Below are 26,928 nucleotides of genomic sequence, written 5' to 3'. Positions count from 1 at the left end.
CACCCGTTTTGTCCAAGACCTCACACAGCAAATCTCTGGGTCAAATGCTTCATCCCCTGTTGAAGAAGCACCCCACTCCTCTGGGAGTTGTTCAGGTAAGAAAGAACCTTTCCTGTTAATAAAGCAGGAAACTCGGGCTCCAGGTTCAGCTTGGCTCCTAGCTTCACTTTCTGTGCATCTCTTCCTATTATCTCTTGGCTGTCACAGGTCTGCTCCCCATGCAGATTCCACACCTACATCCCTGTAGCCTCTCTGCTCCCATAGCAAGATGGAGCTGCTGGGCTGTCACTAGGGACAAACCCTGCTTCCTGGAGCAGGACGGGAATGCTCTTCCCAAGGAACATTCCCTCTTAGAGTTGCTATTGACTCCCCCTGACTGGCCAGTCTGTAAGAGATCTGTGGATCTTACAGTCTTTGTGCCTGGGAGTCTCCCTAGCTCCATAGATGTGTCACATCATGTGCTTTGGAGTCATCCCTTAGATCAGCACTCTTTCTGTTAACTAAACCTGATGTTTTTCAACTGCAATTCAATTACTTGGGCAAGATCTAATTTCCATAGCCCCAAGTTGATTTGTATGAACTAGATTCTCCTCCTTTAATTCTTAAAGTGAATCAAACTCCCTAACAGCTCTTACGTCATTTTCCTAGGGATCAGTGGCACTGACAAACCCATAACCACCAGGATTTTTTATCCATTGAAATCTCAGCATCCCCATTAACTTAAGCAATCTCTTCCTGAATTCCATGGTCCTGCAAGACTTTGGTATCAGATCTTTGTTCTTCGGGTCTTGTAAACCACTTTGACATGAATCCTCTGAACCTTCTAATCTAAGTTTTCTGTTTGCTTCCCAGCAGCCGCCTGCAGCCCCATGGAATGAAAAGGAGTTTGTCATTTCCTATGACTATGCTGCCTGCGTTTATTCCAAGCTATAAAACAGGAATAGTTGTTCTGCATCCACCTTTTGGATTGTCGTTAACAACTCACTCGTGTTATTTCTATTTCCACAGAGTAAGGGACTCAGATCATGGTCAGGAACCTTTGAGAGCATTTCCTCTATAAATATCCCTTCAGTTACATTGTCACATACATCCCTTTTTGAGTCCTCTACCAATTTCCCATAATTCCTAGATTTCAATACATACTACCTGATTATTTGTTATATTTTTATACTCTTTGACTCACCTTAATCCAGGCTGAGACTTTTTCAACTAATACAACCACTCAGAGAAAGCTTAAACACCAATCAATCACTGCTATTATCTTTCTGCATCCTTTTTGCTTCTGGTTGAACTGATCAGTGATTGATTTCCTTTTAGAATAACATTCCAGATGCACCTATTAGGGACTCCAGCTTTGTCCTGTTTGCCAGTGAGGAATGTTAGTGCATGGTGGTCACTCGATCTAAGCACTACTGGGTTTTTAATTAGTGTTGAAAGGGACCTTAAAGCTCACCCAGCTCCAACCCCTGCCATGGGCAGGAACCCCTTCCACTGGAGCAGCTTGCTCCAAGCCCCTGTGTCCAAGCTGGCCTTGAGCACTGCCAGGGATGGGGCAGTCACAGCTTCTCTGGGCACCCTGTGCCAGCGCCTCAGCACCCTCACAGGGAAGAGCTTCTGCCTAAGAGCTCAGCTCAGTCTCCCCTCTGGCAGGTTCAAGCCATTCCCTTTGTCCTGTCCCTCCTTGCTCTTATAGAAGCCCCTCTCCAGGTTTCCTGCAGCCCCTTTAGGCACTGGCAGGGCAGAGAACTCTGCGCTTCATTCCTCTTGACAGGAAAACCGCGCTCTGAAGCCAGATTCACCCCCCTTGAGGACACCGGTTTGTCCCGGAGAAATCCCAGCGCCAAAGCAGGACTAAGGCTGCCGGGACCATGCAGCGGGGCTCCCCGGCAGCGCTCCCGCAGGGATGCCGTCCTGCCCGCGCTTCCCGGGGCCTGGGTTGCTCCTCCCAGCGTGGAGCGGGGCGGGAGAGAGGGGCAGGAGCAGGGGCAGGGGCAGGAACCTCAGCCCAAAGCCTCGCAGAGCTCACACCCACCCGAGTCCCGGCGGGCGGAAGGGGAGCGCCTGCGTGACACAGACACACGGACACACGGATCCCGCTGCTCCGGGGCGCTCCCGGTCGCTGCCGGCATGGGGAACATAACTTGTGTTCCTCAAGCACCCGGCAGGCTCCGAGGCTCTTTCAGGAGGAAGCCCTCGCTGAAGAAGGAGTAAGTACGCTTCGCTTTTACCCTGCGCTGCTTTCCAAGCGGTGCTGCCTTTCCCGGCTGGCTTTCCCCCCCCCTGGGATGCAGCGTGCAGGATGGGGCTGAGTCCCGCTTGGGAAAGCCAGGAGTGGTGTGCTCAGCAGCAATAGGGTTTGTATGGACTCATGGGGCAGTGCCAGGCACAATGAGCGCCCCACAAGTGGCTGGAAGGGAATTCCAGGGCTATGCCAGCAATGTATCCGAGCACACAGCGCCTGGGAGAAGTGTGATTTAGTGGATTTCAGCTGGAAAACTAAAGCTCCCCTCCACAGAGCAGGCAGGGTAAGGTGCAGGGTGAACACTCCTTGTTTTACCTGCGATGTTTTTACTCATGACACCGGAGGCGTGGTGCTCTGTTGTGAAAGAATGACATTCCGACCTCAGGCAGAAAGCCCCGAATCCCAGCACTCTGCCCCTTGAGCTGCATTTGGAACCCTGAGTGAAGGCACAGCTGGAAATGGCCATGAAATCCTTTGGGATCTCTGGTGATGGGCTGGCCAGGGCAGCATTCTGTTACCCACTGATGGACCTCAGCCTAGCGGGGAGTGTGGAACAAGCCAGGTTGGATGGGGCTTGGTGCAACCTGTCCTAGTGAAAGGTGTCCCTGCCCATGGCAGGGGTTGGAACTGGATGAGCTTTAAGGTCCCTTCAACCCAAAGTAGTCTGTTATTCCATGATTGTATGATACCAGCCTTTCCCATGCTCCCATCCCTTAAACATACACAAAGCAGAGTGCTCCTCATCCTAAATGCTCCAATCTGCAAAGGAGCTCTGTTGGGAACCAGGCTGATTCCTCACAAACTTGCTGGCCCTGACTATGCTACGTGCTGGGGTTTGAGACAAACCCCATAAACTCTGCTCAGCCGGGGGGGTTCTAATCAAAAGGAGACACTGAAACTGTCCCCTTGGCCTCCTGTGCTGCCATAAACCGGGAGCAAACCTGTGGGATAAAAGAGGGGGGATCTCTTGGGGAATGTGGACCCTGGAGGGCTGACATTGAGAGGCTGCAGGGGAGCAGCTGAGCCCCAGAGCGCCTCCTGTCCCTGATGTTTCCCACTTCCCACACTCTCCATGGAGATAAGCCTGGTTTCTGCTGAGCAAAACACTGCAATCTGGTGGAGATGGAGCAACTCCTGGGAAGTCCCAGCAGAGCACTGGGGACTGCTCTGCAAGGAGGAGCTGGGAGCGCAAGGAAAGAGAGGAAACCCACCAAGGTAGAAATCAAGCCTCTTTGTGACCATATAGTGGTGTGTGTGTACATACGCATCTCCACTCCAGGGGCTTTGGAATAGCTGTCAGGATTGGGTGTGCTCTCTGTTTTGCAATGGAACATCTGGTCCCTGCACTGATTTGGTGACACCAATGAGCCCATCTGATCCTTTGGTGATGCAAAGGCAAAGACACGCCAACAAGCGCAGCACAAACCCCATCCCAGTTCTGCAAGGCTGTTTATCAGCCCTTTACTGTACTGGGAAGATGAGAAAGCCCATGACAAATTGCTTGGTTTTATGGCTTCCTGATTTCTAGGGCATCATTCAGTGTGCATCAGCCTAGATGTGTGTTTGCATGTGTATGTTTTGGGTTTCTTTTCTCCCTTCTGTAGACAAAATGGCAAGAAGAAACTGCCCAGCTTTTTTGGGATAGAAGGAGGGCAGGAGAGAGATACGACCACAGACAAAATCCTGCAGTATATTCCAGGAAAGGCAAGTACAAACACATCCAGCCCCTATCCCCAATGCTCCCAGAGATTATTCCCACCCAAGGACAGTGCTGTGCATCAGAGGGCAGATGGATCTGGAGGCAGCAGCAGGTCAATCTCAGGGAGGATTAAGCCCTGGGCCCCAGCATCCCCATGGAGGTGTTGTGGTGACCCTAACATCACCCAAAACATGTGATAGGGTGGGAGGATGCTGCTGAAAGCCAAGCAGGCAGCATGGTGGGAATATCCCCCACACATCCCCTTTGCTCTTGCTTCTTTTGTTACTGGGTAGCCTGTGAAAGAAGGGGGAAATCAGAGCGAGCATTTAAAGGTGGGATGATTCATTCCCACGCTGGAATGAGAGGGAGCAGCAGTGTATTAGCAATAAGCCTTGGGAAGGTAAGCAGGAAGGGCAGGTCTGTCCCAGGCACGTACCAGCCTTGTGGCCATATGGCCCATTTCCCAGCACTGCTCAGGGAAAGCAGAGGTGAAATGATGAACCCCAGGATGTTTTCTCAGCCCCTTTGGGTAAAACAGGGATGCGGATTGAGCTTTGGGGCCCATTGGCTGTACTGTGCGTATGTGTCCCCCACTGCATGGCCATAGGATACATGGATATAGGGGAAGGGGAAAGTGAGGCACAGACAGCTATTAGAGCTGATTTCAGAGCAGATCAGCAGCAGGGCATCATCTCTTGGGATTCAAGCTGCAGGTTAGGTGGATCTCACTGGTGACGAGGTGCTGGACCCACTTCTGAGCAGTTCTCATGTACTTTGGGTTGCTACAGAGGTTCCAACATCTGCTCGCTACAAGCAGGGACTCTTCAGTCCCTTTCCATGCAGCTTCTCCCATGTTGGCCCTTTCCAACCCTTTTGCTTTTCCTCATGAGGGCCTGAGAAGGGAGCAGGGCTGGGATCCTTCTCCTGGCTTATGAGGTGGCCATGGGACGGTGCCATCCTCTCTCGTGGGACTTGTGTCTGTGCTGAGGTGGGAAGCACAGGGGAACTGGGAATGTTTCATGCTCCTGCCTATTATTTGTGAATGGGAGTACTGGGAATGTGGTGTGGGCATTGTTCCCTGCGGGACTCGGCTGGCATCCCAAAGGATGGGACCAGGTCCTAGATGGATCCTGGATCCTTCTGCCAGAGAAGCTGTCATGTTAGCGGATCCTGGGGCTGACAGAACAAAGGTCACTGCAAGATTACTCATTTGGGAGCATAGGAGAGTGTGGGATCTCTCCAGGGAAGGAAGGAGGAAGGAGCGATTGGTTGGATGTTACCCTCGCCTGGGGCACATGGGGTTCAAACTCAGCCACAAGCTTCTTGTGTGGCCTGGAGAAAGCCTTGGCTTTGCCCTTTTCCCATTCCTTCCTTTTCAAGAGAAACACCTCCAAGAGTAGGAAGGGCTGGAATAAGAGGGGGTGGGATAGAAAGGAACCATCAGCACAGGACTCTTCCGATGTAATCTCAGAGGAGATGGGATCACCAAACCTCAGGCCATGGCAGGCAGTTTGGGGCTGGGGCAAGTGACTTCCATGAAAATCACATTTCCCTCTGGACCTTGCCATGAAACCAGCACCTTTTTGCTCCCACCAACCTTATGCCCTGTTTCCCACACCTCCCAGTTCCAGCTTCTATGAAGGGCAAGCAGAAGCAAAGGGGGAGGATGTGCCAGGGGAGCCTTGCTTCTCATTTGCTGCTTTTATCATTAAACAGCAGCTTTGGGAGCCCCAGGGCACGTCGAGAGGCTGAGCTCTTCCTGCTGCCAGGGCTGTGATTCAGCTGGGAGTCACTGGGGTCTGCAGGGGCTGAGGCAGGTTAATTATTAACTTGCTCTACCTGTAGGATGAGGCATTGGAGGCAGGGGGAGAACATGTCAGGGCACTTGCACTGCCAGAGACCTGCTGCTTCACCCAACGCAGAGACAAACCAGGCTGGCAATGCTCTGCACTGCCTCAAACCCAGCTGAGCTCACAGAACCAGCACTGATAGGGATGGGAATGGGGGAAGAGAGAGCTTGCCACCAGCCCAGCCCAGCCAGGGGAGTAAGCACCAGGCTGGGAGGATTTCAGAGGAATGATAAATGCCAATTCCCTTTCATTTTGGCTGTGCTCTGAGGCACCCCTATGGTTCCAGGGGATGCATGGGCCAGGGAGATAAGTGATGCACATGGAGGAGGCTGTGATAGCTCTGGTCCCTGACTCCCCCAGGACATCATGGGGTTCTCAGTGCTGCTTTCTGGCCAGATCTGTCTCAATCCCTCAAAGAGCAAAGTCATGCACTTGGTGGGTTCGAGCCCAGAGACATCTAAGACTCAGCAGGAGCTGTTTTCTCCAGAGGCAAGTAATCCATATCCTGAGAAATTGTTATTGGACCTAAGCAGATGATGAGGAGTTTGTGGGAAGCACCATTAACCTTACAAAGGTTAACCTTACAGTGCTGGACAGCCTACTTCTGGGAATAGAGGGCAAAGAAACCATAGGCATTGCAGATGGATGTGGCTGCCCCATCCCTGGCAGTGCTCAAGGCCAGCTTGGACAGGGCTTGGAGCAAGCTCCTATGGTGGAAGGTGTTGGAACTGGATGAGCTTTGAGGTCCCTTCCAACCCAAACCAGTCTGGGATTGTATGGACAAAGCAGATGAGCTTCTTGCACGTGCATATTCATTTGGGATTTAACAGTGGCACTCCAGGGAAGGACATGAAATTGGTGGGAAAAAATAAACAACAGGAAAGACCTGGGAAAAACATATAAAAGACATGAACAGCCCCATTTCTTTCTGCAAAACTGCAATGTCTGATCATAAGTGATAAGACTGGAGCTTGAAAGACTGGTGTGACATGGGGCAGAGGGGTCCTACAGCTGAAAGGGCAGCAGAGTTTAGCAATGTGATCCCATGTTGTCCATGGTCTTGGAGATGCCCCCATGTTTATCCACTATCATCTCAGCCTTGCTGCAAACCCTTGCAAGCCGGAGTTTCCTGATTCTTGTTTGGGAGCAGGATGTATTCCATTTCATTTATTCCTTGCCCCATGAACCATGGCAGTGGAAGCTTTCCCTTTACTTCCTGTCCCCTGCAGGATCCCTATGGAAGTTGGTGGGTTGGCTGAGCTCTTTCCCTAAACTACTGCTGAATTCCCAGCTCCATGGTTGCTTTTACTTCTTGGGGCCTTCCTTTTTACAGGGGGATTTGGCTGCCACATTCCAGGCAGCCGCACTGCCCAGGCAGCTGGTGCTGCTGCTGTCGCTGTGTCCATAATTCCATTGCTTTATCCTCTCCCTTATCCCAGCAGTGTTTTGTTATTGCTGTCAGGTGATCCATTGCTCTTTGTTCTGACAGCAGCTTGGAGCACACATGTAATCTTTTCCTACGTGTAATTGCCTCTCGGTGAGAGCATGAACTGGCAGCCAGCAGGTTCCCACCTCCAGGGGTGCTCCCCATGGGAATTGCATGGAGCCAGTGGGAAAAAGCTGAGCAGAGAAGGGGTTAATGTGTGTCTTGAAATGAGTTTCCTCCAGTCCATGGAAGGAGCCCCAAGCTTTGCAGGTGAAAGGGACAGCATTAGGTTGCCAGCTCCCCTCTGGCCCTGCTCTGGGTATGAGGGGGGTTAACCTCATGCCGGAGGGTTGAGTCACAGAGGCCCCAGCAGACAGCTCTGCTCAGCTCTGCTGCTCTCCATTTATCATGGAGCTTACGCAGCTGTCTCCTTGGCACAGTGCACTGGGAATGGGCAGCCGGGCAGGTTGGGAAGTGCTGGTGCACGGGGTGACGGCTGACACTGGATCCGTGCGGAGCCCCGCAGCGCTCTCCATGCTCATTCCTGGAAATGCTGTTTGGATACGGGGAGCTGCATGCCACTGCTCCGCCCTGTATCCCAGCTCCAGCATGGCCATGGAAGTATCCCCAGGGGTCCCACCAAGGCGGCCCCACAGTCTGGGGACTGGGACCTAACCTTTCCCTCCTGCCTTCCTCCTTTGCCAGAGCCTGATGTGCCTAGCAAAGCTGACATTTAAGACTCCAGTGGGGTGCAGACCTGGGGGGAATATGGCCTTGTTGGGATACAGCCATTCCCTTATCCCAAGGATGTCAGCCAAGCCTCCGGAACAAAACCATTCTTCCCAAAGGAACTACAGGGAGAGCTTTTCATCCCTGGATTCATGCAATATCTACACAGTGCAACAGCAGCCCTGGACTATGAGCAGCAAAGTGCCATAGGGATGTGGGTTTGTGCTGTGACACAAATGGAAGAATTTCCATACAACCGGAATGCAGGAATTAAGGGAATGCCCCGGCCCTAAGTGCTGTCTCCTTCTCACATCAGCCCTCGCTCTCATGCAGGCTTCCCTTGCCTTTTTGCACAGCTTCTCAACTCAGAGCCTTGCATCTTCTCATATGGCTGTGGGACTCTGCGTCAAAAGGATCTGGGTGTCTGGAACAACAGATTCTACCTGGAGAAACCAAGGGATCCAAGCAGATGGGAATGCTGAGGGATCCAGATGGAAGTAGAGCAAAAGAAACCGTTCCACTAACCCCAGGGGAAGGCAAGCTGTGCTTGCTTAGCCTTGAGCAGTCCTGGTTGCAGAGAATTTGATCAGGATGGCAGGAGATCATGTAGGGATATCCTAAAAGTAGGATGTGCTCTGCACCCCCTCTTCCCAGCCCAGAAAGCCTCCCTTTAGGTCACTATCTCCCCTTGCATAGGGAGAATGAAGTAACCAAACCCCAGCTCCGTGCTGGCATGGAGACCCAACAACAAACAGCCTGGCCCGGGCACATGCCCAGGGAGCCTTTCTGAGGAACCCATCTGGGAAGATGTTCTGGGAATGTCTCTTCCAGACATCATCCCGCTGGCTCTGATGTGGTTTTTATCCGGAATTCTTGGTATAGAGTATTCAGAACCAGGAAAACCAGAAGGAGAACTTGGACCAGAGGTTCCCCAGCCTGTTCAAGAAGGGACGGAGGAAAATGGTTGTCAGGAATCTGGGCAAGATCATCTATTACTCCAAGGTCAAGTTTAAGTTCCAGCACTGCCAGGTAAGCTGCAGCGCCTGTTTGTGGGGGTTTCTTTTCCCAGGAGGGGCTGGTGGCACTGGCTCCTGTCCCAGTGGGGACCTGGGTCATGCTTCCACACTCAGATCCACCAGCAGTGATGTGGTGGTGGCCCTTGGATAAGCAACCCATGGCTTTCCCATGCACAGACCAGTGTGAGGTGCAGAGGAAGGCTGGGATGAGGAAGGTGACCTGAGATAAACCCCAAAATATGTGTTTTCTGCAGGAGGTGAATGACTGCTTCTTGGAGCTGTTCCAGTCCTACCTGTACTTCCAGTCTATAGGCTCCAATGGACTCACATACCAGGTAGGGCATCCCTCAGGGGAAGAGAGCATGTCTTCCTAAGGGCTGTAACCCAAGCAACCTCAGCTCACCTGAATCCTTGGCCTTGTCTGTGGGCAGAGATGAAGGACAGAGGTAGCACAGGAACTTGTGAAGGGCTGGCAGGACCAGAGATGGGAGCTGTTTAGGCTACCTGGAGATACCAAGCACAGAGAGCTGTGCCTAAGCAAGGGTCAGAGCTCTTATTGCTCAAAATAGGACAGGCTGAGAGAACTGGGCTGGGTCAGCCTGGAGAAGAGAAGGCTTCTGAAGGGGAGACCTGAGAGCAGCTCCAGTGCCTAAAGGGGCTGCAGGAAACCTGGAGAGGGGCTTGGGACAAGGGCCTGTAGGGACAGGGCAAGGGGAATGGCTTGAACCTGCCTGAGGGGAGACTGAGCTGAGCTCTTAGGCAGAAGCTCTTCCCTGTGAGGGTGCTGAGGCGCTGGCACAGGGTGCCCAGAGAAGCTGTGGCTGCCCCATCCCTGGCAGTGCTCAAGGCCAGGTTGGACACAGGGGCTTGGAGCAAGCTGCTCCAGTGGAAGGGTTCCCTGTCTATGGCAGGGGTTGGAGCTGGGAGAGCTTTAAGGTCCCTTCCAACCCAAAGCACTCTGGGATTCTGTGTATTACAATAGGCTGTTTTGCACATGCAGGCAAAAGATCACAACTGAACAACCAGGAAGCCCTCAATGTTCTCTCCCTGCACATGAGTAATTAAAACTGAGTGTGGCTGTTTTGTTGATGATGGTCAAATTTGTTCCCTTTAGAAGTGATCTCTTGTTTTCTAGGTGACTTGAGGTTAATGCAATATGCCAACAGCATCTCAAGTCATCCAGCCTTCAAGAGGAAAGACACGTCACAGTGCAAACAAGATCTCCCATCTACTTTATAAACAGCTCCTTACTTTATTAATTGTAGAGGAATTAAAGAGGAAGTAATGTGCCAATACTGGCCCCTAGACATTACAGCAGTCAGTATTAGTGCTTGTTTAGAAAGCCTGAGACAGGGAGCACAAACTTGTCACCCTGTGCTTTGTTACTGTGAGACTCTGAAGGGCTGGAGTATAGAAACTGGGCAGCTCAGTTTTGCTTTATGGTCATTCCCATCATTCCCATGGAAAGTTGATGAGGTTTCCCTTAAAACTGAAGGATTTGGGATGTAAAGGAAGCGTTCTGCCCCTCAAAATAACGGTGTGTTCTCCTCATGCAGGGACTGCTGCCTTTGAAAGAGCTGAGTGTGTGTGAAATGGAGACTGGGAAGAGCACTGGGCAGGAGGAGCACGCGTTCCGCATTGCAGGTCGGTGCCTCTTGGTTTGGTTTGAGCAGAGAACAGAGGCTGTATGAATCATGACTGTCTCTGCACTTTGTCCTGCTCTGACCTTGTCCCAGAGAAGAACACACTGTGGAAGGAGGCTGCAGAGAGCTGAAGCTCTTAAAGTGTTTCCAGCTTTCCCATCAAGGCTTCCCTGGTCCTAAACTGGACAGTGATGCCAGGGCTGCAGGCAGGGAAGGGAGTGCAGAGGAAGGGTGCTCCTGTGCTCCAGCTGGTTAGTGCTCAGGGCATATGGTGACAGTTCCCTTTGTGCATCACATTTGGATGAAGGAATGGAATAAAACTCCTTCTCCCACTTCTTGTGCCCATATAAACCTGGAGGTGAGGAAGTGACTCTGGTGGGAAATAGTGATGAGAGGTGAGTTACCTCTGCTGTTAACACCAGGACCCAACGTCACTTCCCTCTTCCCCAGCACTCCTGTACCCACAAGCTTTTTAAACTTGCTTTATAAAGGTTTTCCTTGCATAGCAACCTGTCTGCAGCTTGGCTGAAGGCTTCTTTTGGCTTAGTCACTGCTGAATTACAGCAGTTGCAAGCCCCCAAGAGTAGTAGTTAAAGCATGAAGTGCGCAGAAGGAAGTGATGATACAGAGCCAAGAAAGCTCATCTGTGTCCTAGGCCCTGTCTGTGGAGGCCTCTGGTAGAGAGAAGGTTATACAAGGACCACTCAAATGAAAAGATTACATCCATTCTAAAGAGGAGCTGGGACAAACAACCCATTGATTTTAAGGGCTGGTTGCACTATTCTAGGCAGAGCCCTCCTACAGCCCTTTTTGGGAGTGTGTAAAGTGAAGGAAAGCTTCTCCCAAGTATTAACCAGTTAGGGGTGTCTGCCCTGGGGTGGGTGGACTTGTTCTGCTTGTATTAAAACATGCAGGAGTGTGGCTGGGTGGAAAATTGCCTCAAGCTTTGTTGGGTTTATGTTCTGCTGAGGGAAAGAGCAAACCAAAGCCCTACTGACAGAGTGCTGTCTATAGAAGGAAGCAGTGACATGAAGAAACCAGGGAATCATAGAATGGCTTGGCTTGGAAGCGACCTTAAAGCTCAACCAGTTCCAACCCCCTGCCACGGGCAGGGACACCTTCCACTGGAGCAGGTAGCTTGAGATCAGTGAGATCCGGGGAGCTTCAGGGGCTGGAATCAATGAATGGAGGGGATAAGAGCCTTGTCTGTGGCCCCACACAGGCTGAGGGGGGAATTCTTTTGTCTCATGACCTTGAGACACAAAAGACGTGCATCCATTCCCTTGTGCAATCCCATGGCGTCAGCAGTTGCCCATAAACTGCGCTTCCCAGGCTTGTTCAGTGCATCAGAGATGCGGGCAGGATCACTGGATGTATGGAGGTGGAGCATAAGAACCAAGCCTGGCAGCATTCAGAGCCATCCCTGGTGCATCAGGATGGAGAAGTGCATGATGGCTGGCTATCCCCTTGGCTTTGTGGTCCTTCTCTGATGCTGATGCAGTTCTTGAGCACCTTGAGTTACCTCTCCCTCCTCTACAAATGGGGCAGCGTTTTAGTGTCACCAGGCAGAGATCTGGCTGGGAATAGCCTGCTGCTGCTGCTGCTGCTCTGGGAAAGGGTTTTCTCACTTCCAATGTTCCTCTTAAAGCATTTGCAAGGAAAGAGGAAGGACGGGGCAGAAGAAAAGAGCACGTGGGCCGGCACAGGTTGCTCAGCATGGCTGTGTCACAGCCCTGTCACAAACGTGCCCTTGGGGCTGAGGGAAATGGCAGGAACTGAATGAGAATGAACAGCAGCCTCTCTTCACGGCCTCCCCAGCAGCTCCTTGCACCAGCTTGAGGCATGTCTGAGGCTTCAGGCTTAGGCAGAAGTTCCTTTTCTCACTTCTCTTCCTTTGGGGCCCTGTTTAGATGTGGCAATGTGAACAGCCCTCAGGATATGTCTGAAAGGCTGGCCTTAGAGGGGGTGGCAGAGCAAGCAGTGCCATGTTAAGGGTCATGCCCTACCAGCAAAATTCCTGCTGTTTCCATAGGGACCTGGATGCCCAGAGAACTATTCAGAATATCTAGATAAAGCTAACAACACTTTTATACCACCATAGCAACTCTATGAAGTAGGGAATCCCCTTATCCCCATGGGGAAACCAAGGCAAGAGGAGACAAGATGCCACGACGGCACACAGGCACTTGGATGCTCAGTAATGCTTAACACTTAATGACTGTAGTGGATCTGAATGGAGAGGTTATGGAAAGTCACTCAGGGAGTCTGTGCCTCAGTTTCCCCACCTCTGCTCTGTGTCAGTGCATTTCCTGTCAGACATTGGTGTTCCAAAGTCATCATTAACGACTGTTCATGCATCATGCAGGAGTTATGGGATAAAAGGCTCCACAGAAGGGCAAAGTACCACTTTTACCCAGGACACTTGCTTATCTGAATGCTTCCAAGTCCCTCAAAGCCAGATCTTACCGAGCATGCACCAAGTATGCTTTAACATGAGATCACTGGTAAATCATTAATCACAACATACATCCTGCAGCCTGCCAGAAATGATCCTTCACGTCACCAGGTTGTGTCTGTAGCGAAGAGCAGAGGGCGTGTGAGACTTCTCTGCTTGTGCTAGTAAGTGAATGATAGCTGGAAACATTCACATCCACAAGATTTAGGGGCTGTTCCTCCCTTCAGGAGTATGTCTGAGAGGAGCTTTAGCTTGCCTGGTACAGATTGTATTTGGTGAAGTACTAAATAAAGAAGCTTCCAGTGTTCTACATACTGAGTGCCAAAGTGAAAGTAAGAAGTAGCATGAAACTTTGCATTGAGTTAGGCTGTCTGCAGCAGCACAGTGTGATAGTCTCTGCCTGCAGAGATGCTTCTCACAAAGCTGCTATGGACTTCTAAAGCTGAGATCTGTCTCTTGATGTCAATATTGACTTTTGGGCTGTCTTTGATTCTTGTTCCTGACCTGGATTTGGACTGAAAAGTGATTCCTGGTCAGAGTGAGATGTGGCTGGTGGAAGGAAGGTGCTGGAGTCATCCTGGCTGGGATGGCAGTGGCAAGAAGGGCTGATGTTGACAGAGCAATGCACTGACAGGCAGCCCATGTGTGATGTGCTGAGTGTAACAGCTCTGGCCAGCTCTTTACTTGTTGATGCTGCAACTGGTGCCCTTATCTGCTCTGCTCATCCTGTGTCTCACATACCTAGGTCCTCTGCTGAATCCCCTTATCGTGTTCTGCCCCACTGAGTCAGAGCTGAAGCAGTGGCTTTATCACTTGGAGAAGCAGATCCAGCTAAATGGAGGAAGCCTTGGCTTGCCCTTCCTCTCTCAGGTTGGTGTCTTTTGATGGTGAGGTGTGCTGTGGGCTCAGCTAGACAGATCTGAGTCACCGGGGGGATGCTGTATAGCTCCTGCTACATTCAGTGGGAGGGATAATCTCTGCAGCCTCTGGAATGTTCTGCCTAGGGAAGAAATGTGGCCCTAGGGACCTAGGTCTGTGCCATCAGCACTAGAGTGAGGTGGTGTTTTGGTCTGAATGGCAACCTTAAGGATGCTCTCTACTGCTAAGACCTAACAACAGCTTCTGATTGAGGAGCTTGGCTTTTGTGCAGCCTCCTCTGAGGTTTAGGGTGCAAAAAGGAAGGTTTTGCAATAGGGCCAGGCAGGGGGTGTGTGTGGAAAGGGAGAGCTGTGACCCTGAGATGCCACCACCACAGCCCCTGAAGGGGCAGAGGTCTTGGACTGGTTCAGAGAAGTTCTCACCCAGTTGGCTGCTTGTGCAATGATCCTGAGTTTACAAAACATTTGGAGGAGGAGGAGACTGGGACCAGGGCCTGGAAAACCAGACTCCAGAGACTTGGCTTCCCTTCCAGTCTCTGTGGGGTGTTTTACTTCCCACCCTGTCTGCATCTCCCCACTTGTAAAACAGAGGTATTCCCCTTTGAAAAGCAAGGTACAGATGATGCTAGGTACCAAGTATTCAGTTCCAGTGGGAAAACTGACTCCTGCACAGATTTATTTACTGTTTCCTGCTTCTGCCACGCTTGAAACATGTCCTGAGATGTGCTGTGTGCTGCCTAAACTCTTAGGGGAGGACATGTCTACCCTGCCTCTCAGTTTTGCTTGTGTCCCTAGAATGACTGGAAGCAGAGCTCCATAGGGAAGGAGGAGCTGCGGTGGTCCGTGCAGAACATGCCTGTCCAGGATTGGAGAGGGACCCAACGGGAATCCTTAGGTGATGTCCTTTGTGTTTCCAAAGTGAAGCTTCAGCATCTGCCTTTCCAGGTAGGACACATCCCTGGGGAGCATCCTTCTGTCAGCATGGCTTAGAATGGAGTGACAAGTGCAGGCTTCTGCCTACCCGCTGCCACTAATCCAATGTGTCCCTGAAGGGTCATTTTACCTATATCCTGGTGCATGGAAAAAGGTTTTTATGGCTCCTGTGTCCCAGAAGTGATGCCTGGCAACAGCATGTGCATAAAAGCATTAGCAGGACAGGACTGGCAGCTGGAGCTGGCAGGGATCTCCATGGAGCCCCTGTTTCCAATGCCATGGCCTCAGGCTGCTGTCAGACAAAGAGAAGGGCTCTCCGGATTTGAGCCCTGCCTGGCTGTTCACAGGGAACCCTCTTCCTCTTTACTTTCCAAGGAGCAGCATGACCGGCTGCTGGTGCTTTACCCATCCACACTGGTGATAGTATCCGAAGAACAAAACAGCCTCTGTTTTAAGGTAAGCTCAGCACCTCCCTGCTCTCACTCACCCATCCACAGCAGCTATTTCAGCACCTCTTTGGCTTGTTGCTCCTTCTCCACCTGGTTTCCCTTGTGCTCTCCGTGTTGGCAAGGGCTTTCCCTCCACGCTGCTCCCTTGCCAGCAGGCAGAGGGATGTTGCAAGCTATCTTCCCATGAGAAACACCTTGCCCTCCTACAAAAGCCCGGGGGGAAAGGAGCTGGCTGCCAAGGAATCTCGAGTCCCTGGGAGGAGGGAGGCTGGCATGTTTCTATGTGGTTATGCTGGCACAGAATCTGGCTTCCCTGCTTAAGACAGAAGTTGGAACAGCCCCAGAGAGTATCCCAGTGGGGGGATTGCTTCCCAGGCTCTGTGGGACCACTGCGAAGCAGGTAGCATTCAGGCTGCACATCTGATGCTCATGGGGAAGGGTCAAGGCATTAGTTGGCTGGTGGGCAGACAAGAGAGACTGCTGCTGGCACTGTGGACCAAGGGCACCAGTGGAAGGGCCAGCAAGGATGTGGAGGTCTGAGTGCCCCAGGGATGTGAGATTTGCTTCTCTAGTGCACTGCTGTGTCTTTGCTTGTGGGAGCAATGCTGGGAGCCTCAGCACAGGCAGCACTGTGGGCCATGGGAGCTGCATTCACATTGCCTTCAGCCTGAATGGCTCTGAAATGTGATTGCCAACGTCCATCTGAGTCATCACTGCAATGGCTATTAAACAGCCCCGTGCTTTCTGGCCCTGTTTACCAAAAGTAGCACTGAACTGTCTGTGAACCTGCACGTGCAGCATCCTTCCTAGCCACTGAGAGAGGAGCCAGTGACAAGGAAACCCTGCAGAGATTGAGGGCTTGGGAAATGCAATGTGAACTCACTGGGGTCCTTCTTCACATTATTTCACCATGTCTACATTAGGCCCTGAGCCATGCAGGCTGCTTTTAACACAAGGGAGGACTGCATAGAGCATCCCCCTGGCCAGAGGAGATGCTGTGCCTGCAGCAGGAAGGGCACATACACCAGTGAGAGCTCTCCTCCATCCCTATGCAACACTGGAGGGTGTTTTCCAGCAGCTGGTGGCTTATGTGACACACCTCAGAGCTTGTTTTTTGGGAACACGTTTGTAGCTCCTGGGAATGGAACATACGTAAGGGGGCCTTGGGCTGGGCTCACAGATTAACTCATCTCTTTTGAAAGCTTAAACCAGCTTTGTCTGCCCTGGCCATGCAATGTTCCCTTCCCACGGTGCTGAGCGTGGGTCCCTGGGCGGCTCAGTGCTGGGGTAATGGCAGGGCTCTGCACGGGGGCTGATTCACCAGCCTGTGACACTGCACTGGGAACCTGATTTTCCACAGGCAAGTCAGGGCACAGGAGCCTTCCTTCTCCCAGGGCTTCTGCAAATGAACTTCCCTTCCCTGCCAGCAGACGCTGAGCCCTACAATCTGTGTGTGAAGGAATAGCCCGGCCCTTTTGTTCTCCGGTTTCAGACAACCCGCAGGAGCTGCTGCTGCCAAGTGCTGTGTGTGGGGCAGGGAAGGGGAAGGCAGGAGCTGAGCATGCCAAGGATGGGGCTCACCCACAGCAGCTCTGGCTCACTGCTGGTGGGAAAAGGCCCTGAGCAAGGTAGAAATCAGCAAGGGGAGAGCTGCTGGGGAGGGGAAAGTTCATGACATGCCCAGGGAAGGCTGGAGGGGTTCTCTGCAGTGTTATTGGAGGGATGCTGCTGTGCTTCCATAGATGAGACTATAGTTCCCATGGATGGGGTCTGTTGCCTTAGGGAGGATGGAGCACTGGGTGCCTGGGGGAAGCCCTGTGCAGTCATCCTTAGTGGCAGGAGGGCACCAACGTGCTAGAGCTGAGGAGAAGCAGGAGCAGGCACTACAGGACCCCCCGGCATTGCAGCCTTGCAGTATCTGTTCCACCTGAAGTGTTGAGGCCAGGTTGGACAGGGCTTGGAGCAGGCTGCTGTAGTGGAAGGTGTCCCTGTCCGTGGCAGGGGGTTGGAACTGGATGAGCTCTAAGCTCCCTTCCAACACAAACCATTCCATGATTTCTCACAGCAAAAGGGGACAACAAGTCACAGGGCATTGCCTGGACTCTCCCTCCCAAGGTCAGCCTTCATGCACTGCTCAGCCCATAAATCACTTCGGTGGAGGAGAAATACCACAGCCGGCTGCTTGTGCCCGCAGGCTGCTGCAGAGGCAGCTGGCCAGCACAAAGCACAGCGCCCGGTTGAGCTCCATGTTTCCCTCGTGGCAAAGCTGTCACATCATCAGCCACGTTCCCCAGAGCCTGTGCAGCTTTGCAGTGAGGGCATGAGGAGGAGTTTCAGCTGGACACCTTGTTTTGCAGCCTGTAAAGTTAAGGCAAAGGAATCCTGAATGATTGCACCTCTTGAGAGGACCTTGAGCTGGATGCCAGTTCTGGTTTCATTTCCATAAGGAAAATTCAGCTTGGGGAGCCCCAAAGGAAGAGGAGACCCTTGGTCCTTCTGCCAAGGTTTGATCCCCATAGCGAATTGAACTTCGGCAATGGCACTTATGGCACTCCAGGCAGCAGGCAGCAGAGCAGAAGAGGTCTGGAACAGGCAGTCCCATTCCTACCAGTCCCATGGGATCACTGGAGAGCTGGGCCTGGCACAGCATCAGATAGGAGGATGAGCATGGGACACTGAGTGATGGCAGAGAGGACAGTGGTGATGTGCATACAGGGGTGCTATTGCACGTAGGGGGAATAGCACGTGGTATCTTCTCACTCCACTTTTGCCAATGGCAGACTGATTTAGCTCCTCTGCCCTGCTATTAAGAACATGGATGCAAGTGCAGACCCCACTGGGATCACAGGAGTGGCATTCACAACTGTGCCCTAGGCTAGCACAAGAGCTCACGTTTCACCCAACTGGCATTTATAGGGTGCAACCCTGTCTTTGTAAGGCTTTGCAGGGTGTGGATTATGGGCATTCCTGTTTGCAAGGCTGGAAGTCCCAATCCAGCACCTCTAAACCCTCGTTCAGCACCATGTTTGCAAAGTGAGGTCTGTCATTAAACTATTGGAAGCTGTGGGAAACAGGACTAGAAGGGAAGGAGTGTTTTTCCAAGCTCAAGAGGGATTTTGTGAGGACAGAGCTTACAGAAGTGCCTCGTGAAGCCACTTCAGAGGCTTCATTCCTGGAGTAAGTCTGGGGACAGAGTTCTCCAACATGCCTGTGCTCCACACCTGTGAGAGTATGGAGGTGCCAGCCACTGTCTGCTATATGGCATGGGATGTGATGTGCTCAGCTCTGCACTCCTAAGCCTCTTCTCTCGCCAACAGGGTGAGCTGCCACTCAATGCCATCCAAGTGCTTTTTGAAGAGAATGAGAAAACCTCCTTTTTAATAGAAGGTATGTGATGGTCCGGGTTGGTTTTGCTAAGGAGCTGTGGCTGTGATCCTGGGTTAGCATCCCAGCTCTGTGAACTGAACTGCTTGGAAATCTGGGAACGTCTGTGCCCATGATCCTGGGTTAGCATCCAAGCTCTATGAACTGAACTGCTTGGAAATCTGGGAACATCTGTGCCCTGGCTTTGCTGGCAGGAAGAGCCTGTGAGCCAGCAGCACCCGCAACCCCTCATTTAGATCTGGGCTGATTGCCCCTGTCCTACATTCAGCCACATGTGAAAGGTCAGCACTGAAGACAGAGCATTCGCATTGCCCCTGCACCGGGTCTGCAGATCCCAGGAGAGCGTGGGGGGGGATGGAGCAAGAGGATTCTCATTTCTGATCAAGTAAGAGCAGTGAGTGATGTTTCCACAGGCCGACTGATCAACTCGATCCGGGTGACCTGCCGCAGCTATGAGGATTACCAGGAGTGGCTTTACTGCCTCAAAACAGCCCAGTTCCGAAATGCTGACTCTTCCCTCTCCGGATCAGAGAGTTTCCCAGGATCAAAGCTGCCTCATCCTGGCCAGGTAACACACTGTGGGGTTGTGAGCTAATCAATCCCTGTCTCCCAGACTCCTGTCTGACCTATCTCTTGCTACCTATCCCTGGTGACACAGCAGACTTTGCTTCAAGTCCTCTGCTTGTAGGTTGTCAGGAAGCTGTTGATCCCTGAAAATTATTTGGAAGCTCTATTACGTTATATAGGCATATATTGTATTATATTCCTTCAAAAGCAGGGTAACTGAGTGCCTGTAGAAGGCTATTTCTGAGTCTGTGGCTAGTGTTCCCCATATTGCTGAAGTTCTCTCTTCCCTTGGAGGTTCTTCCTGACTCTCTGTCCTGCATCCCCTGAGCTGTCAGCAGGTTTCATCCTACTGCCTTCAACCTCGCCGTAGGTTGTCACAGTGCTGTGTGGTGGGACATGGGACTAGGGAGGGACATGCCTGTGTCCAGAGGGTTGTTCCTACATGCTCTTCTTCTCCCCATCTAGTTTGCTGGCAGTGGGAGAGGGTCCCTCACTTCTGATGGCCGTACCAACTCCTGGGCATCAGGAGGGAGAGTGGCCACCTTAACACACCTCTCCCAGAACAGTGGCTCTCTCCCTGATGGACAGTCCTTCATGCTGATGCCTGAGAACAGGGTGCTTGAAGACTCTCTCTCCCCTGGCTATTCCCAGCCCCTTCATGTAAGTGAACCCCCCAAAAGCCTGGGATGAATGTGAGGACAGGCACTGCCTAAGAGCAGTCTGTACATGAGCTGGGTGGTCGGTGTTTGCTATGCAGCATGGCAAATCCATGCCTGGAGCCTGTATTTGTCCTGGCTCAGCTTTGTTATTGCTGATAAGGGAAAAGTCTGCCGAGGAATCCCATCCCAAAACTCTGCTCTGCATTAGGGTTGTTGGTACAGATTGCAAAAGGGCAAATGGGGCTGTTCAGAGGTCAGGAAATTCTAACGTAAAAGCCTGTGGGTGGAGATGGTGGTGTCAGAACCTTTGATCTAATCCTGTGCAGCATACATATGCCCAACAGTATGTGCATGCATGGGGAGCAACACGTGGGGCACGGGCTGCAGGACCATGCATGAGTGCAGCATGGTGTCCTAGCAGGGGAGTGCCTTGCACTGGTTGCAGGCAGGTCTATGTGCCCAGGACTGGCCTGAGAAGAGCCATTTCCAGGGTCTATCTTCTTGTTTCAGTGCCTGGCACAGGACCTGCGGAGGGGAGGCAGTGCCAGGAAGTCCAAGGGCAAATGTGGACCTTGTGGGCAGCAGCTGCCCAGCCAGGACACCGAGAGGAACATCTGCAGCCTCATTCCTGAGAACCCCAATGGCGAGCTACTGTCCTCGGTGTACAATGAGCCATACTCTGCACACAGCTTGCAGCAACACCCCGCAGCTCCCCTGCCACATCTGGACCTCAGTAATGTAAGGGGGCTGCAACAGAGAACCGTGGAATGGTTTGGGTTGGAAGGGATTTTAAAGCTCATCTAGGTCCAATCCCCTGCCACAGGGACACCTTCTACTAGACCAGGTTACTCCAAGCCCCAGGTTAGGCACGGTGGGGATGGGAAGGATTAAGCAGCAGAGAAGCTGGTGGAGGGGTCACACTTTCCTTACAGTGCTCTTTGCAGGGAGAACTGACCTGGAAGGTGTGAAACCCAGTTCCATTTGAAAATGGTCCATGAGAAGTGAGGTTAAACATGACAAACAGAGCAACACCTCGGAGCCCTGAGATGCTGGGCACTAATTCCTGAACCAACACAAGCTTTCCAGTGTGTGTGTCCATCATTACTTTAGTGTGTGATGCCAAGTGAGTGTGCATCTGCCTTACACCCAGGGAAGTCCCCTTGTCAGCACAGATGGCCACAGTTGGGAGCCAGCCCTGTCATCCCTCATGACTGAGCAGCATTTGGGACTTTAGCTGCAGGGAGATTCCCCACTCTGATCCCTCCTGGGGATGAATTCCAAGTAGGGAACCGCATGTCATGTTTCTGTTTCAATTCTGCCTTTTAGCTGAACAGATGGAGCTTGGTGGGAAGTCAGCCCTCAACAGCTTCCAGCTCTTTGGAGAAGCCAGCCATGCCCCGCTCCCCCTTGTATGCAGACCCCTATACCCCCAGCTCCTCTGCTGCTCGCAGTGTGGCAGGATCCAGCTTCCTGGAAGAGGTAAAAAGGCACCCAGCATGTCTGCTGCTGGTTATGGGCTTGACTCAGCACACAAGCTTTTGGCTCCAGAAATCACACCTCAGGCCATTTCTTTTCCTGCTGTGTGCCTGAGCCTGAGTGGGATGTGGAAGCTGCATTTTGGGGTGGGGCAGGTTCTCTGTTTTGTCAAGCCAGGACAGAGTCAGAGAGGAACAGGTTTCCCCTGTCTTATCACTGGATGCTCATGACAATCCCAGGAAGAACCAGAAACCACAAAACAGAGGCTGAGATGTGATCATCCAGTCTGCAGAAACTAGAGATGAGTCAGACACAGAGACCCCTTTATCCACCCCAAAAAACCCCAGCTGGGATAAGTGTCTGTTAAAGGTTATGTTTCTAGTTTTACTCACCTCTCAGGAATATGCTGAGTCTCTGTCCTTCGTCCCTTGAGCTGCCAGTAGTCTTCATCCTCCTGCCTTCACATCTGGCCAACTTCCACCACCTCTGTGGGTTACTATGAGGGACCTGCAGCCATTCTTCCTTTCCCATTAAGGCTTTCAGGATTGGAATGTAGTAGAATTGGTAAGGTAGGCAGAAAACCTGGGTTTGCCAAGTCTGGTCAGAGCAGGGCTGGCTCACAGGTGGGAAGCAGCAGGTCAGTGTTGCCCAACTGTCCATAGCAAGCATCAAATGTGGAGTGTTTCGGTTCAGTTCCTGCAGTGTCATGGACAGACGGGCTCAGCACAAGTGAATGCCTGCAGAGACCATCTCTCTCTGCAGAAGAGGAACTGCCAGCCCCTGCCCAGTCACTGCAGAGAGGTGCCTGTGGCTCCATACAGCTCCTCATGCCATCTCCAGCTGCGGCCTCCTGATGCTTCTTATCTTGAAGATGTGAGTTTGTAAATGCAGTCTGAGGCTGCAGGGGGAATACATGGGGATGCAGGGGTTCCTGCCTTTCTCCAGGCTGGAATAGTGGTCGGTCACTGCATCTTGGGGATCAGGGATGCATTGGAAAGCAGGAATGGGGAACTAACAGAAGTCTGATTCCCTGGTGTGGAGTACCAGCACTGCAGTGCTAAGTCATCCTCATCAATACATCTCTTTCTTTTCAGATCTCTTCTCTGCAAGAGGAACATCTGGGCACTTCATTGCAGCTACGAGGTGAGACTCCTGGGAGGCCCAGTGGGTGCTGCAGCCCACTCTCTCTCGCTGGTGTCTGTCTCCATAAGGAACACTCAAAGCAGGGCTGAGGGAGCACAGGGACACACATGCCTGCCCTTCCTCCTGCTCCCCTGTAGTGGGACTGTTTCACTCTGCCTCTTGCCTGTGTCTGTCTGACAGAGTCTGTAAGTCTCCCCAGAGCAGAGTAGGGATGCACAGACACTTCCACCCCTTTGCTAGATCACTTGCATCTGCGCTGTGATTTTGCTGACCCTCATGTGTACTCTGCTGGCAAAGGAGCAGGCAGCCACTGCGTTGCTCGTGAGCTCTGTGAGTGCTTTGCTCTGTTTTATTGCAGATGGGGATGTTGGCACTTATGACCTGCCAGAGACCAGCTTCCCACACAGCGACTCCTCAGCCTACCATGACTATGCTGAGCTCCAGAGCTTCCAGAGCGACTTCAGCTACGACAACCTGTGGGAAGCCGAGGAGAAGGAGCCGGGCACCCCTCATACCTCCCCAGCTCCCAGCCAGCAGTTTTACCAAGCCTGAAGGAAAGCCTCCACAACCAGGCGTAGAAAAGCCCCCAGGCTTTTTTCTCACTGGGTTTTCCTCCAGGGTGAGGAACTTGGGGTGTACAAAGCAAAAGGAAGGGCCCCGCTCTGTAAAGGCTGGTTCCCATGTCCTGGCAGCTCAAACTTCTCCTCTGAATCTGAGGATGGGGCAAAGCACAAAAGCATCAGCCTCTGCAGACCTGGAGAGCAGTGTGTGTGCTAAGGAGCATGCACTGCGGCTGCCCCAGCTTAGGGAGCCCTGGCTAGGAAACGGCTTTGTCCCCTTGATAATGAAAGGAAGAACAAAAAGCTGGTCAGGCTCCCTTAAATAAAAGGGACTAGATGTTCAGGTGGAGCAGTCACTCAAAGGCCAAAGAAAAGGGCTGGCTGGTGACCGGGTTTGATCATCTTGCTTATTACCAGAGCCCTCGGGCTGGTCACTTTGAGGATCCTGATCCCTGAGAATAGCTGTTATACCGACCCTTCCTCCACTGAGCTCTGAAGTCTGCAAACATGCATGAGACATGCCCCGTCGTGGTATATAAGGTTGGTAGCAATAGTTGTGCTCATACGATTGTCTTCCTGCAAGGTCAGGGTTAACTGACGAGAGATGGAGAAGAGAAATCCAGGTCTGGGCAGAATGGGACTTCCTTTCCACTTCATGCAGTAAGTTCTCTCCTGCCAATGCTGGCTCCAGACCATGGTGGTGACCTGCAATATGATGAGGTGGAATCAAGAACTGGTCTGGCCAAGTGGCTTATGTTTACCAAGGTCTTCCCTGGAAAGGATGCTCTAGATTCCTCTTACAGGACTGCATCCTTTCCTCCCACCCCTCTGCACATCCCTGGGCTTGCACTAAATGCTGCCTGTGAGTATCTAGGGAGAAAGGGAAGGAGGAAAACTCACTACAGCCATAACACTGAGCAAGGCCACTGTGGGCTCTCACCTCTTTCTTCCCCCCTCCAGAGCAGCAGCAAGACCAGGACACAAACAACAGGGGACAGAGTCTCAGTGCTATCGTTTTCCAGCCTCTTAGGCCAGATCCTTTAACACATAAAAGGTCAGCAGCAAATCCCAATGTTTTTACCTGAGGCTCCACGCTCTCAACCTTTGTTCCCTAAAGAGGCTGCAAACCAGATTACCCAAACCCTCTAGTTTTGTTCTTTCACTGGTGCAAACAAAGCAACCCAGGGGCTCTTTGTACTTGAATATCCATGTATTACATTACACTTCTCTTCAGGAGGTACCCCACTAAGTTTACATGCGAGGTTCGAGTGGATTCTGTGTATTTAAGGTGTCAATGCGGCTGAGTTGCAGATGTATTTAATTGTCCAGCTGTGATGACGTTCAGTACTGCAGGACGGGCGGCTCTCTGCGCATTCCTATGTGTATCGGTTTGGGTCTCCAACCTGTTACTGTTTTGTTTCCTATTGGGAAGGTTTGTATCTGATAACCCCCAAAGGATCTATTTATTGAGGACACAACGGCACTAGGGAACAGCAACAGCACACGGTGTGCTGGGAGGCAGCAGTGCCCATGAGCTCCTATGGACACGCTGGCCGCTGTGACGGTTTTAATTGGGTTTCAGCGGTGGTATCAAAAGGGGAAAGCAATTCCCAATCGATGGCATGGTTCCCTGGTGGCTGTCTGCGGGATGGGACGACTGCAATAACACGTTCTCCTGGAATACTTCGCCTCTCTCCTTCTTTGCCAGCCCCTGGTTTAATGGAGGGGGAGTTTTGCCCCTTCCAAAGCCCTTCATCCCCTGAGGCCTTTGGGGCCAAGGAGGGGGCCTGTGTCTAACCCAGCTCGGGCCCTTGGCAACCCCTGCAGCAAAGGCTCCCTGCGCTTGTGGGGCCTGGCTGGTTTAGCCCTAAAGCCAATGGGACTTTGCTTCAGGCCTGGGGTCGCGGCTTCTCTGGCAAAGCAGTGGCTCCAGCCCTGCCCTGGGCAGCCTGTTCCAATGCCAGAGCACCCTGTGGGGCAGGAATTGTTCCTCAGCCCCATCTAAACCTGCCCTGGTGCCCTGAGCCTTCTCCTCTCCATCTGAACCATCCCCACAGCTCCCTCATCACCCTCAGCACCCCCTCCATTGTAACCCATGGGGCCTGACCATGAGGGGAGCCCAATGGACGCCATCACTGCCCCCCCTCACACCCCCTCACCACCGCCCTCCCCGACCCGACCATGGCGTCCGAGCCCTGCCTGCGAGCAGACCTCACCTCATGTCCGCCAGGGTGTGTGTGTGTGTGTGCTCTGTGCCCATGGCAGCGCTGAGACGTCAAGGACGGAAGCCATGAGGGCGAAGGGCAGCGGGTCCCTCATGGCGCTTCCCGCCTCAGAGAGTGGCGGGAAGTGAAGGCGCGGGGGGAGGGGGGGGCTCATGGCTCCCTGATGGGGGAATGGAGCCGGGAGGGGCTGGGCTCTGCTCCCAAGGGATGGGACAAGAGGAACCGGCCTCAAGCTGCACCAGGGCAGGTTTAGATGGGGCTGAGGAACAATTCCTGCCCCACAGGGTGCTCAGGCATTGGAACAGGCTGCCCAGGGCAGGGCTGGAGCCACCGTCCATGGAAGCATTCACACACCCTCAGTGCCATGGGTTAATGGCGGCCTTGGCAGTGGGAAATGGTTGGATTGGATCATCTTAAAGCTCTTTTCCACCCCCACTGATTCCATGGCTCCTTCTGGCAAAGCTGGCTGGTTCATCCAGTTCCAACGGGCAGGGACACCTCTCACTAAACCATGGCATCCAAGGCTCTGTCCAACCTGGCCTTGAACACCGCCAGGGATGGAGCATTCACAACCTCCCTGGGCAACCCATTCCAGTGCCTCACCACCCTCACAGGAAAGAATTTCCTCCTTATATCCAATCTAAACTTCCCCTGTTTCAGTTTGAACCCATTACCCCTTGTCCCCTTGACATCTGCCTTACGACCATGAAAACTCTCGGTTTTGTGCTTCTCCTCCAACAGGATTTAAGACAGAGGGTTCACCTCAAGAGACCCCGACGTCCCAGTGCAGGTTGCACTGAGATGGAAACCGTTGTACCCGTAAACACACCAAATACCCCTCATCTCCCCCAACACATATTCACCCTCCTCAGCCCGGCTGTTGCATGGGTACAGCCTGAACCAGGTCAGCCCCAAAGTGCTCTGGAGCAGGCAGTGTGCCATGCACATCCCGCTGCTCAGCTCGGTCACAGCATAGTGCCTCTTCATTCACAGGGGCAGATGGAAGGCATGGGGTGATAGCAGCAGCCAGCAATCCACTCGCTGGCAAATGATCTCTGCACCACCTCCAAGCACTCAAATCAGGTCCCCCCCACCGAAACCATAGCTGGAAAAGCAGAGCAGTGATCAAAACACCACGGGCTGCTCTATTTCTCTCTGCTTTCTGAATTCCAAGCCACAATCCCAAAGGATAACCTTTTACTCAAAGGATAAACAGAGAAAGAAAGTGAAGCCTATGACCTGCTCCTTTGGCTTCAGGAGGCTGGAGAGGAGGCCGTGTGTAGCTGTCACAGAGCAGCCCACCAGGGTTGACATTGCAAAGACACTTGAGCTTTGGGAATTCCTTTGGGATGAACGCGCCTCTTCCTGTCGGCTCACTGTAAGAGAAGGACCTGATGCCCAAACCTGCTCCCTGCTCCCGCTTGGAAACCCCAGCAGAGCCTGGAGCGCATTGAGGATGGGCAGGATTCGCTGTAGTCTGGGATGAGCAACTCCCTCACTGCCCTGTGGGTGGGGGAATCCACCAAAACATGTCCTGCTCTCACAGCCCAACCGGTGCTCCATAGGGAAGGGAGGTCGCTGCTCCTCTGCTCTG

The 26,928-nt window shown here is 52.5% G+C and overlaps 1 protein-coding gene across 1 annotated transcript; it reads left to right on the top strand.

Annotated features, from left to right (window-relative positions):
- The first annotated feature begins 1,984 nt into the window (after window positions 1-1,984).
- PLEKHN1 (pleckstrin homology domain containing N1) lies at window positions 1,985-24,497 on the top strand. The gene is made up of 16 exons (XM_061347886.1): window positions 1,985-2,207; window positions 3,847-3,946; window positions 8,829-8,975; window positions 9,217-9,297; window positions 10,519-10,606; window positions 13,806-13,930; window positions 14,734-14,883; window positions 15,247-15,327; window positions 18,638-18,707; window positions 19,118-19,272; window positions 19,737-19,931; window positions 20,441-20,668; window positions 21,257-21,409; window positions 22,100-22,279; window positions 22,501-22,549; window positions 22,908-24,497. The coding sequence occupies exons 1-16, from the start codon at window positions 2,128-2,130 to the stop codon at window positions 23,099-23,101; spliced, it is 2,076 nt and encodes a 691-aa protein (XP_061203870.1). The 5' UTR covers window positions 1,985-2,127; the 3' UTR covers window positions 23,102-24,497.
- Window positions 24,498-26,928: the final 2,431 nt, after the last annotated feature.

This window comes from Neopsephotus bourkii, unplaced genomic scaffold (genome assembly GCF_033783945.1).
Source record: "Neopsephotus bourkii isolate Nb327-2 ecotype Australia unplaced genomic scaffold, CSIRO-AGI_Nbou_v1 NB_333, whole genome shotgun sequence".
Lineage (NCBI taxonomy): Eukaryota > Metazoa > Chordata > Aves > Psittaciformes > Psittacidae > Neopsephotus > Neopsephotus bourkii.
Note: the sequence above shows the minus strand (reverse complement) of the source record. Positions and strands in the feature narration are given on the sequence as shown.